This window comes from Anastrepha ludens, chromosome 3, assembly GCF_028408465.1.
Source record: "Anastrepha ludens isolate Willacy chromosome 3, idAnaLude1.1, whole genome shotgun sequence".
NCBI lineage: Eukaryota > Metazoa > Arthropoda > Insecta > Diptera > Tephritidae > Anastrepha > Anastrepha ludens.
In genome coordinates this window covers 109,948,994-109,962,779 of record NC_071499.1, presented here as the reverse complement: position 1 = coordinate 109,962,779, position 13,786 = coordinate 109,948,994, and the positions used below count along the sequence as shown (strand labels likewise).

Sequence of the window (13,786 nt, the reverse complement as noted above, 5' to 3'; positions counted from 1 at the left end):
AGTAAATAATTTTCTGTCTAAAATAACTTTAAGGTTTATTGTAAATAAATATAAGTTCCCACTCACTTATTTATAAGCTCACATACATTCAACTTTTTACCGCTCATATCAACACTTTTACAACTTTACTCACGTCTGCACTCTCTTTGCATTTCTTTCCCCTTTAAATGACCAACACGAATACAGGCATCGATGTCATACAAGTAGCCGAACGGCAAGTGCTCTCCTCCGCTGCCATTGTGGGCATAGCCGTCGGCGGTGTGTTGTTGCTGCTCTTCATCATTGATTTGCTATGCTGTGTAACGGTACGCATGGGCGTGATGGCTACAATGTGTCGCCGGGCGAAACGTTCGCCATCCGAAATTGATGACGAAGCGAAATTGGGCAGGTAAGCATTTCACCTGATATTTTATGTATTAACAGTAATTGTTTTGTTTTAATTTTATTTGAAAAAAATAACATTAAATAAATGAATCAAATAGTATTGCACTAAAAATATGTAAATTTCAAGTTAAATAAATTTTTAGGTAAAACCAAAATTAATTTAACAAATTTTTTTTTTCTTTCACCCTTCTTTTCCCCACACCAACGATTTTGTTTTGCACCACTACATACAATACTGTGGTGTATTTTCTTTCGTTTTCTTTGTCTTTTCTAAAATGTACCCACACCGGCTCAGTGAAAATTTACGCGGCACGCACATGGATCTTGAGTACGCTTGGGTGTTTGCTAGGCCAAAATCATTTCTGCTCAATCGCAATTCATTAGTTTTTGTTTAATTTTTGCTTACATTCTTTTTATTTGGCTTTAGCACCGATTGAACCTACATTTTGCATTTCATTTCCGTTATACGAACATACATATGTATATCAATTTTCATATTTGTATAGTCTTATATTTTTAGTGCAATATTATTTATTTAACCCAAATTATTTTATTTACCCCAGACGTTACATTCCACTCCCATTATCCTGCCCAATCAAACTACACATGTAATTAAGGGGGCGTCCATAAATTACGTGAGATGTTTAAGGGAGTGGGTCGAGTCAAATCTCATCTAATCTTACGTTGGAGAGAGGGGGGGTCTCGGCAAATATCACGCAATTTTTTTCTGATTGAAACAAAAAAATTGTACATGCTTAAGATTTAATCTCAAGCGTAATCGTAGTATGATTAAGATCATTCACTAATTCGTTCAAAAGAAAATAATTTCATTCATACTTCGACGTTATACATTACTACTGTCAAACCACCATATTTGTTTTATACCAAATAGCTCAATTTAATCTGAATTTGCGGTACAGTGTAGCCCGTCGGTTGTTTTCGCGCCACTATGAGCCGAACGCCCTATCACTCAGGTTGACTTTTGACAATTCCGGACTTTAAAGAACATGACGGAAAATCATTTGCTCCATTTATAATACGCGTACCGATTGAACCGCTAAATGCCTTCATCAGCACGCCTATTGATCTCTATTGCCCAAGTATACGTGATGATTTAGAGAAAATATGCTGCAGTACATGCGGTATTTACTTCGCATCTATCACAAGGGCTGCAGAGCACAGGCGAGCAGCTCACATTGCACCAGCTAAGCAAGCGCGTATCTTCCGCAAAGTGCGACCCTCACGGATTGTCACAAGACGAGCTAATGAGTTACTGTGCGCAAGCGTCAACGGCTTAGAGTGGCTATATTAGAACGAAGTTGAAGGAGCACATGATTTTACTGAAAATCATATGGACATGTTGGTCCCAATAGTCTCTCTTGAAACCGCGCATGATTCTCCATGGACTGAATTAGAGTAGATATTCTTTTTTTAATCGCAGTAGTTACGATTTAAGTCTTCTATTGTTAAATTTTTATTACACTTATAACTCTCAGCAATATTGATTACTAGTCTTAACTAGTCGTAAATAAAAACACGAAGCAACTTTTTTTTCTTTTTACAATAACAATCCAACGCGTTTACATAAGAAACCCACATTTTGAAAAATCTCACGTGAGATTGGGGGATGGGGGAGGGGGTTGAATAAAATCTCACGACATCTCACCAGGGGGGGAGGGAGGTTCAGAAAATTGAAAAAAACACCTCACGTAATTTATGGACGCCCCCTAAACGCATCTAGCAAGACATAACCTCAATTTGCGTTGAGCATTAAGCAACGAATTTTGGTGTTTCCTACACGCCGTTAGTTTCCTATACCAATTTGTTGTAGGTATTTATATACGTGCATATGTGTTTTCCAACAATTGTATGGTTCCCACAGTATTTTGCCTCTCTCTCTCTCTCTCTCTCTCTTTTGTACTTACTAATACATCAATTTAATGTTGTTTAACCGGCAAGCAATCAATCACTTAGCCACTTATTCCTTCAAACCGCTTTTCAAACAATTTCGCCACTCATCAAAACCGTTTATGCATATCTGTCTATATATTGTAGAAAAATATATTTCCGTCCTTGCTACTTGTGTGTAATCTTCCCCCTCTGTATCCACCCTCGCCTTCATCCGCATCCTCATCTTCAACCTCAAAATGAACATCACATCCAACTCCTCTTTCCATTTCTCCACAATCAAACATATTCACCCAAAGAAACAAACACAAAAAACAAGAAACATTTAACCAAGCAGTCTTTACGGTTGGCATTTCCCGCTACCTAATTACAGTGGGCAGTTGATTAAGGAGCCACCACCGTCACCGCTACCATTACGACCACCAGCTAAACTTGGTGGATCACCTATGTCATCGCCATTGTACGTATCACCAAAGTAAATAATACAAAATCATTTTGTTTGGTAACCTTTTATGTGCGCATATGTATGTGTTTAACGTATATTTGTATGTTTTTTTGTTAGTTGCATGAGCATTAATATCAAAATTACGTGTAGCCAATATTATAAATAAATTTTTCATTAACATAATTTGTGAGTAAAATAATTAAATCAGTATTTATGTAAATAGTTAGCCATTAGGTTTCACTTTTTACTGGCATGTTTACAATTTTGGGGCGTTGGATGACTTTAATATTAAATGTAATAATAGTTTGGGAAAAAGAAATCCATTATGTTTGCGTACAATTTTTGCGCAAATGATTTAAAACTGTTTTATGGTCGATCTTTAGCTCCTGGGCGATGCTACGGCTACAAACATGCCGGTCAACTTCGATTATTTCTGTGATTTTATCGACTTTATTTCTCTCTGAACCTAAAATCATTCATACGCCACGTTGATCAGTTGGCAATATGCGCATTTACATACAGTTGGCGAATGACCCAAACTCGCTTATGACTACCTTATAACCACATTTAAAAGCGAAATGGGCTAATATGAAGTGATTTCTCTATTTGTATAGAAATATAGTATTCGATAGCTGGGTTTACTTAGATGCCTTACATGTTTTTAACGAATAAAATGTTAATTTTTTGATTAGATAACTATGTTAAAAAGCTTTACGAAGCATTTGAAATATCTTATTTACCATCAAGTGCATAAAAAGTTCCGAAAATGTTCCGTTAGATGTCTATAATGACCCATATCTCGCGATGGGGTAAATAAAAAACGTCTTTCAAACGTCACTTCAAAAAACGTCTTTAAGTTTGTGTTTAATGAAGCTAAAAAAAACAAAGCTCTCTATGGACTCAAAACAGTGTCGATGGGTCCAACGATTGCGTTCTGGTAAATTGAATAGTAAAAAGTATTAATAAAATCATGGAAATCTTCAAGTGGGACCCCAAAGTGAGAATTTATGCCACTCCCCAGGACTTGAAGTTTAGTGAGAAAACTGTTATACTATTTTCGTGAGGATAAATATATTCATTTCAACGTCGAAAAATGCTAAACCAAAATAAGAACAGTCTTAGCAGACTGATTTTAGTTATAACGGAGCACTGCCTAATAGGCAGGCACGCCCAGAAGATGGGTGTGTAAACATATGACTTCTGCGGAAGCTGCCTAGGTGAGGAAGAGAAAGAGACGATCTTGCACCTTCTCTGCCATTATCCTGCTCTACCTAGATGTAGATTTATAATTTCAGGTAGACATTTTTGTAATAAACTGGAAGATCTTAGTGCTGTGGAAAACAGGGATATTCTAAAAAACTTTTAAAAGTGCACTGGTTTTAAGAGAGATAAGGACAACGCGGCATCATAATGGGCTATGAGCCCGAGTGTGTCCCACAGTAGATAACCGATTCCCCCTAACCTAACTTAACGTAGGAAAAGCCCGAAAAGAGGTTCATAACTTTCTATGTACATCGCCACATATGGCAGCTATATGGTAATATCGCCGCCAAGAGTACAAGCCCATTTGGCTACGATAGCCGTCTATGGCATGAGCACAGAAAGTATTGAAAAGATTCAGTGCATGTCCTAGGCATACGAGCATTTTCATACCAGAACTAGATCTGGAGAAACCTTTGTTTAAAGTGTCAATGAGTCGGTCAGTTCCATGTAAGGAAGATTAAATTGAATTTTGTTAAGAAAAGCAAAGCAATCAGTAGATCCAGAAAAGATACTATCAACAAACGGGCACGATAGGGTGGATCTTCTGCTTTTTTAATTTAATCAATAAACATCAAAATCGGTACGATGCCAAAGGTGCTGAAAAAGTTGCAAGCTACTTTTGGCGCACGCATACAGTGTCAGTTGTATCTTTTATTAGTCACACCTCGTATATTATTTGATATGCATGAACTTGAATACACTTTTAACTTCTTCTTCTTCTATTAACTGGTGTGACATGCATTCCAATAGATTTATTAGATAGCTGTCGATTTTTGCAGCACTTTTTTTAATTGTTTTTTATTCCACTTTTACACTTACTTTAGTATATCTATACAAAATATTACTCATATTTGAGCATAAAATTTCTGAAAATACCGTTACTAATTCTCGCATGCTTTTTTTCTTCACCCAACAGAGATGAAAAGCAGCCACTGCAAACACCAACCGGTAGTGTAAAACAAAATTCGACCATCGAATTTGATGGGCAATTCGTGCACTCGCGCAGCGGCGAAATACTCGGCAAGAATTCGGCTGTGTGAATGAAACTGCAAGTATTTTGAATGTCAAAAGCAACAAGTAAGAAGACCAACAAAAGAACAAATTAGCTGGAAACACGGAAATAATGCGAAACGAAATGAAAGGAGCATGAAAATAGGGCAGAAATAAAAAAAAAAATGAGCAACACAAAATCTTCAAGTGTAAACGCGACCATGTGACGACGTTGGCAACACCAATGGCAAACAAAAAATTGCCGTTTCATATTTGCTTAAATGGATGCGAGCACATGTGACAACTATTCAAATAGCAAAAAAAGTAAAACAAAAAAAAAATACTTTCACAAAAACAAAAATAAAAATAAATTATTACAGCTTTTGTACTTTTCCGCTCAATCGAGTTTAGCAAGCATGCATTTATTTGCAAAATAGAGAAAAACTTGAAAACATTCGCATACATAGTTAAATAAACAATAGAAAAGAATAATTATTGTACATGACCAGAAGATTGTGGTTTACACCACAAAACACGCAAATTTCCATGAAACATTTTTCCTTAAAAAAAACTAGTATTCTTTTATTAAGTTTTAAATAATTTTATGCTTTTTGCTACACGCCCTAATGCTCTCTTGTAAACGTACAGACATATTTTTTTCATATAATTTAAGTGCATTCTTTTGCTTAACCTGCAAAACAGATAAATCCATTCATTTTTGCCTTAAACTAAAAAACAAACAACATTCATTTAGCATTAATATTATAATTAAAAAGTAATAAATAAGTATTGATAATTAATTATAATTAAGTATAATTTGCTGTTATTAAGTGCTTGATGAGAGTATGCGTGTACATATGTCATAAGGTGGATGGCATGTAGAAGATGCCGCAAGAGGCACCTCATAGTAGTCTAAGTATTTGTAGGTATTAAACATATTGTAAACGGAGTATTATTTTGCAGTAAATTTTGGATTTAAACCCAAAAAAAAGTTTTCAAAAATACAGTATGTTTTTTTTTGTATTAAAATTACTTCAAACCAAATTTGTACTTAAACCTAAATACCGAAAGACTATTAAAAGCTGTGTGACAATGTAAACACATTAGAAAACATAACCTACAAAATAAGTAAGAAAGCTTGGGTTAAATAAATATATGGTTTATGAAAAAGTTATTAAAATGCGAGATATTAAAAAAGGTATTAAAATTCAAGAATAAAAAGGGCACGCACTAATTGCAAAGAAACATGCAAAGGACCGTTAAATTTTCAGTTAGTTACTTTAACTAATTGATTACCTTAGCTAAACACTTTTAATTGAGCTATAATTTTCTAACAAAAAAACGTAATGTTAATTTTTTTAATAAGAAAACAAGTAGATAAACATTTTTAAGCGTATTACCTTTATTAAATACTTTCTTTTGTCAAAAAAAATTTTATTTCAAAAAAAAAAGAAAACACAAATTTTATTAAAAAAAAGTTTTTTTTTTATAAAAGTAATAAAAAAATGTTCTATAAAATAATTAAAACTATAAATTAAAATTTAAAATAAAAAAATTTTATAATATAAGAGTAATAAACAGTTTTTTCTGTAAAAAGATTAAAATTAAAAATAAAATTTTTTATTAAACTTTTTTTAATGAAAGTAATAAAAAATTTTTTCTTTAAAAAAATTGAAATCATAAATTAAAATTAAAATTTATTTTTCTTATAAAACATTTTTTTAATAAGAGTAATAAACATTTTCTTCTGTAAAAAAAATTAAAATTAAAAATTAATTTTTTTATGAAACACTTTTTTAATAAAAGTAATAATAAAAAAATTTTTTTATAAAAGATGTTTTTTTTAATAAAAGTAATAGAAAATGTTTTCTATAAAAAATTAAGGCTTGTGTTTTTTGCTTTTTCAAATAAATTGTTTTTACAAAAACAAGAATTTAAAAAAATAATTCGCTTAAAAATGTTAAGCCACTTTTTTTCTTATTAAAGAAATGCTTACAAAAAAATTTAGCAAGTCAAGTCATTCAATATTTTTACTTGAATTTTATACTTTTTTAATACTCTTTGTTATTTAAAACAAATTTTAACTAGATAAAAAGAGAAAAGTATTTAAAAAGAATTAGATATTTTTAATAAAAAAAATACAACAGGACAAAAAGTGAAACATCTTTAATTGAATTATATTTTTTACAAAGCTTTTTTCCAATTTTTTTTTATAAAAAAAATAAGCCATAAAATTGTGCACTTTGTCCCTTTACCTACGCAAGTTTGAAACAAAGTGATGCCTTTAGTGATAACGATTACTTTTTGATTACCATTACATACATTTGGTGTAAAAAACCGACGCTTCGTCACAATAAGTTAATTATTTTTTGTATTAAAACCAAAGTTATTTCAACCGCATCCCTAAAAAAGTAATTATTATTAACCATATTCCACTTTAAATTTAGTTTTGAACAAAGAAGTAATGAGTACTTAAAATAATAAGCTGAAAAATATCAACAAAAATAATTACTTTGAATAATAAGCAAAAAATGTTAACAAATAATGATTACTTGAAATAATGAGCAGATAAATATTAACAATTAATGATTATTTAAAATCAGAAGTGAAAAAATATGAACAAATAATGAATACTTAAAATCTCAAACAGAAAAATATTAACAAATAATGATTACTTAAAATAAGAAGCGGAAAGCTATGCCCAAATATTTATTACTTGTAACCATAAACAAGAAATTATTATCAAATAATAATTACTTAAAATAATAAGCGCAGAAATATTAACAAACAATAACTACTTGTAATCATAAACAAGAAATTATTAACAAATAATGATTACTTGAAATAATAAGCAGAAAAGTTTAATAAACTATGATTACTTGAAATAATAAACGCAAAAACATTAACAAACAGTGATTACTAAAATAACAAGAAGAAAACTTTTCACAAATAATGATTACTTGTAATCATAAACAAGAAATTATTTTCAAATAATGATTACTTGTAATCATTAACAAGAAATTATTACCAAATAATGACTACTTGTAACCATAAACAAGAAATTATCATCAAATAATGATTACTTAAAATAATAAGCGCAGAAATATTAACAAACAATAATTACTTGTAATCATTAACAAGCACTAACTCATGACTATGATTACACGAAAAATGTATTTTATGATAATGATTACTAATGTTAGTAATCGAAACCAATTTTTCTATTTTTTCAATGTGTCTAAGTTTTTATTTTTTAATTATGATTAAATGTAATCGAAAGTATTTTTTATTGCTACTTTAAGTACATAAAACACGATTCAATAAAATTATTAATTTTTCCATATCTTCTTCTTCTTAATTTAAACAACATAACCATCAATTTAAAAAAAGTTCGCCGTCCGTTCCCTTCTCAAACCAAATCCTTTCGAACAACAATTAACGACCTTGCTACGACTCTGCTACCATCAGCAACGCCCAGGCTGACAGATGACATGATTTTGCCAGCATTGTTCGTGGCATTATTTGTAAGACATTGTGCAGCTCTTACAGCTAATCGTTTCTACATTCCCGATGTTGAATATCTAAAAATTTATCGTAAAAGTTTACACTTGAACACTGCAAAGCGCGGCACTTTGAATGTTGTCATACTCCACGCCTTAAAATAGGTCGAGCATGGCGAGAGGTTTATAAGGTTGGGATTCTTGTTCGTTGAGAGCGGACTGTACATACTTCATGCACCTGCTCACATTTTTTTTTTTTTTTGAGAAACAAATGGCGTCTTATTTTTTATTGAGTTAACATAAAACCAATGGCGGCAGCGAATGGGTTGGTGCGTGATTACCATTCGGAATTCACAGAGAGAACGTTGGTTCGAATCTCGGTGAGAGCAAAATTTATAAAAACATTTTTCTAATAGCGGTCGCCCCTCGGCAGGCAATGGCAAACCTCCGAGTGTAGTTCTGCCATGAAAAAGCTCCTCATAAAAATATCTGCCGTTCGGAGTCGGCTTGAAACTGTAGGTCCCTCCATTTGTGGAACAACATCAAGACGCACACCACAAATAGGAGGAGGAGCTCGGCCAAACACCCAAAAAGGGTGTACGCACCACATATATATATATAGCATAAAACCAACGTCATGTACTTTAGCAGCGAATACGAAATTTTTCTCTTATAAAAGTTCAGTCTGGCCTAGCGTACATTTTGCACAGCACTAGACCCAAAAGTCCGAACCGCCAGCGGCTCCAGCTTTCCGTTAGCCAGAATGCAAAAGCGTGCCAAGTAAGCATCTCTTGCTACAGAATATATTTCCTTCTTACCCAGATACCAGCTTATTACCTCTATTGCAAGGAATTATTACGAGTATTTTCGCTCCTCCTTGGTATTTATATGTACGAGGCATAATTTTCACATTACAAGCAGAGCGTCGAATGCACCTTGTTCACAATACAATAAACTCTGCGTGTGCTTGTCTCAATCATGGCTTCAATTCTGATGCTGTAGGCTAGTCCGTCACCGTCTTTTCTCGATCTTTTGCGATCATAGGCTACTCACTTCTGCGCTGAGAGCGTAGCCCAGGGAGATTGAGCTTCCAAACACATACAAAGAATTCGATTAAGAAGCAATGAACTATGTTGCGGAAAACATGTGAAGCGACAGATCTGTATGTGTCTGCAGCGATAGCAAAACTGCGCTCATGGCCTTAGACAACCCTCCAACGACTTCAAGGGTAGTTGAGTCCTGTAAGTCCAGGCTGAACTAATAGCCTGACGCTAACATAGGTCCCGGAATATGTGGGTATCGCGGGTAACGAGACCTCTGACTCTTTAGCTAAGAGTCAAAGAAGTGAAAGCCACGGTTAACTTCAACCCACAAGCGAGCTTGGCAGGCTGAGAGAGACTGCAGATGGACAACACTGATGTTCGCTGTCATATCCGGCCGAATATCGTAGATCCTCCTTTTTTTTTGTTTAATAATTATATGAATTACTAAAAAATTCAGATATTTGGAAGTAAATAAAGTAATCATTATCTCAAGTAATGCGCTGATATACGGGCATGTAAGTTTTTTCATTATAATCATAATAAAAAGTAATCATTATAGAAAAATAGTTATATTTTACAATTACAAAAGCTAAAAATGTTTCATTTTGCAAATATTTTTATGAAATACTAAAACTTCACTACTGAAGTAATCATTATCTAAAGTAATGCATTCGTGTACGGACAAGCAAATATTTTTTAGAGTAATCATAAAGTTTTTTAATTATGATTTTAAATAAACGCAGCATTGAAGTAATTAATTAAAAAGTAATCATTACAGACACAAATGCTTATTTTACGATTACATTTAATCAATTTTTTTTGGCTAAATTACAAGTAATCATCTTCATAAAGTAATGCATTTTATGGTAATCACAAAGTAAACGCGGCATTGAAGTAATAATTAAAAAGTAATCATTACAGTCACAAATGCTTATTTTACGATTACATTTAATCAATTTTTTTGGATATCATTACAAATAATCATCTTCATAAAGTAATGCATTTTTATGGTAATCACAAAGTAATCGCAGCATTGAAGTAACTAATTAAAAAGTAATCATTACAGACCCAAATGCTTATTTTACGATTACATTTAATCAATTTTTTTGATATCATTACAAATAATCGTCATATAATTAATTAAAAATTAATCATTACCGAGACAACTGTAGTGCTTTTTTATGGTAATCACAAAGTAATCAGAGCAATCAAGTAACCGGATAAAAAGTAACCATTACCGAGACAACTCTGTTTTCATTTTTCCTCACGCCTTCAGCAGAAATAAATATTTGTGAAATAAAGATAAAACTCAAACTAACGGACTTACATAAATCATATATTTTTCTATTATTATTATTATTTTTTTTCATCTAATCACACTTTTAACGTGGGCACATAAAAATGATATTTACTCAATAGTAGTTTAGGTAATACATATTTGCATTGAATAAATAAAGAAATGCATAAATACTTATTGTAGCAATTGAATGTCAAATGTGGCTTATGTGTATAAAAAAGAGAGAAAATCTATATATTTATTGTAAGGAAGAGATAATGCAAAATTTATTGCTCAGAAATTTTCGCCAAAGATAGGAAGAATTTAAACGCTAGAATCTGAAATAAAACACAAACAAAACTTGAAAGAATATACTTAGAAATATTTGAGAGTAATGCTCAAGCGTTGCCAGAAAATATAGTTTTTGGTGTTCAAAAGAAAATTGAGAAAAATTAAGTTGCACAACGCGTGTAAGTATGTAAGTAAATGAAAAAAGTGCAAAACGCGAATTAAAGAAAGAAATCCCAAATTATGTAAAATGCAATTATGTATTGTGACAAAGAAGAAAATTTGGTAGGAGCAAAATCAGCAAATAATAGGCAGCCAAATTAGAGCATTAAAAACAAAATAAAAATTATTAAATAATAAGTAATGAATTAAAAAACAATAATTATTCGATTTACTGAATATTCGCGCTGCATAATTTTTGTTTAAATGCATATTAAGTACTTTCGGTTTTTGTTGTTTATGCTTTAATGCATAAATTAGGCTTAAGTATGCTACCTATTTTGCGTTTAAATGAAAGAAATTTATTTCCACAATTTGAAAGTACTTTAAATGTGAAATAGCGCAAAGGAATATTTAATTTATGATTAAAGTTAATTATACATACATACATATAGATGCATATTTGTATAGTATTATTATAAATTAATGGCTTAGTTTAAATCAAAAATAAATTTATACAAAGAAAATTAGTTTACAGCAAATGTAAATCTATTTAATAGCATTTAAGCATTTTTTTATTATACACTGAGGAAAAAATAAGTAAAGAAAAAGTAAATATATTCTACAAACAAGCAAATAAAAGTACGTTTTTCTGCATTTACAAATAATATAACTTAAATGTTTTTCTTATTTTTAAATTGCATTTGAATTTATTGCCGTTTATTTGCACCCTACCTAATACTCAAGCGCCTTTTACAGAGCTTTTTACCAAAACAAAAAAGTAAATCATTAGAAAACAATATCCAGTAAAAAATAAATAAATATATAAATACGTTTATATACACAAACTAATTTACGCGTAAAATATAGCATGCAAATTAATCGAAAAAGTAATTCACCATAAAACAAAAAACCAAAAAAATAAACGGAACATTTGTAATAATTCACTAAATAAAATGTATTAAAAAAAACATAAAAATTCACGAAGAAGTTATTTGAAAAATTATTTACGTAAGTTTTTCGCAGTTGAGTTTGTACAAATTATGGCATAAAGAGTATTTTCGAAATAAAAAAAAATAATAAAAAAATTGCTAAAATCATGATTTGAATAAACTTAAAACAAATTAATTAATTAATTATTGTCAAGTTAGCAAGTACCGCTACTGCCAAAATTCCAAACACTTAAAAACCAATGTTGAACTGATATTCAAAATGTTTAAATTATACAACATTTAACTGTAAATGTAAAACTCCTGTATGTTGTATGTAAATTTTTTTATACTAATCATGAAATATTTACATGCATGCGTCATAATGATTAGATCATAATTTTCGATTTGAATGAAGCGAGAGAAAATAAAATAAAATGAAAGACTATGTATAAAGTTGAAAATCGTTTTTACCAAGGCAAACAGTAGAAAAGCTTAAAACCGCCTATAAAAGCTGTGTTGATTAATTTTTTTCCAATTAGACAAGTTGGACAGTCCAGAGTTCTAAAGCGGAAAACCAAAAAACCATGCAATTATTGATTTTACACCAGTGCTGCCCCCTCTTCAATATGCCATGGCGAATATGCATTTTTGTGGATATTTTAGTTATGCTTAGGGTAAGTTTACATTGATGGTGCTATGGTGCTTGGCCATTGCTATTTTTGTTAGTATTTTGCCGTGACAGACTAGTAAGTCAGCATTCAGCCAACATTAAGTCCATTGTACTGCACTCGGATTCCCTTTTTAATTGTCTTTAAATCTACCCGACCTACAAAGAAATCTGAGTAGATCTTGTGGTGTTAAGGGGCCAAGAACTCAATGACAGGAAGATCTGCGACAGTCGATCGGTCATGACAGGTAACATCAGTGTTTTCCATCTGCAGTCTCTCTCAGCCTGCCAAGCTAGCTTGTGATTTGAAGTAAAACGTTTCCTCACCGTGGCTTTGATGGCTGCAGAAGGGTGTGGTGGAACAGGCTCTGAGGCCAACTTTTTTGACTCCAAGCTAAAGAGTCAGAAGTCTCGTTACCAGCGATACCCCCGTGTAACGGGACCCATGTTAGCATCAGGATGTTATGTCTACCGACATACATAGTTCAGCCTGGATTTACAGGGCTCAACTACCCTTGAAGTGGTTGAAGGCCTGTATAAGGCCATGAGATGCAGGCACATACAGATCTGCTTTTCCATCTGTCTTCCCCAACAAAGTTCATCGCTTCTTGAACAGCATTCATGTATGTACTTATATACGGAGACATATAAGGTCATGGAACACCTAAGATTGATGGCCGAATGCTGTTCTCGTTCCCAAATGGGAAACGGAAGTATACACAATTGGGCCAATCTGTGACTGCATGTATGTAAATTTAAACTTAGAGATATACCGATCGAAGGCACACCGCTCAAAAACCAAATTTTTTCAGTTATTATTAGTTTATGCGAAAGACCAAATATTCCCATTATTCATGACTTTCATTCATACCTCGGCTGGCTTCGCAGGAGCACATCCTTTTAACCCAGTTTTCCAAAACCTCGGTGACGG

General features: G+C 32.0%; 1 protein-coding gene across 2 annotated transcripts in view; it reads left to right on the top strand.

The window, feature by feature from the left end:
* Window positions 1–5,204, top strand: part of LOC128858773 (fasciclin-2) — a 103,175-nt gene extending 97,971 nt beyond the window's left edge. For both annotated transcript variants that reach the window (XM_054095273.1, XM_054095272.1), the window contains 2 exons: window positions 187–388; window positions 4,917–5,204. In XM_054095273.1, the coding sequence (XP_053951248.1) occupies window positions 187–388; window positions 4,917–5,040 (326 nt within the window). In that variant the 3' untranslated portion in view covers window positions 5,041–5,204. The remainder of the gene's footprint in view (window positions 1–186; window positions 389–4,916) is intronic.
* The last annotated feature ends 8,582 nt before the right edge of the window (window positions 5,205–13,786 follow it).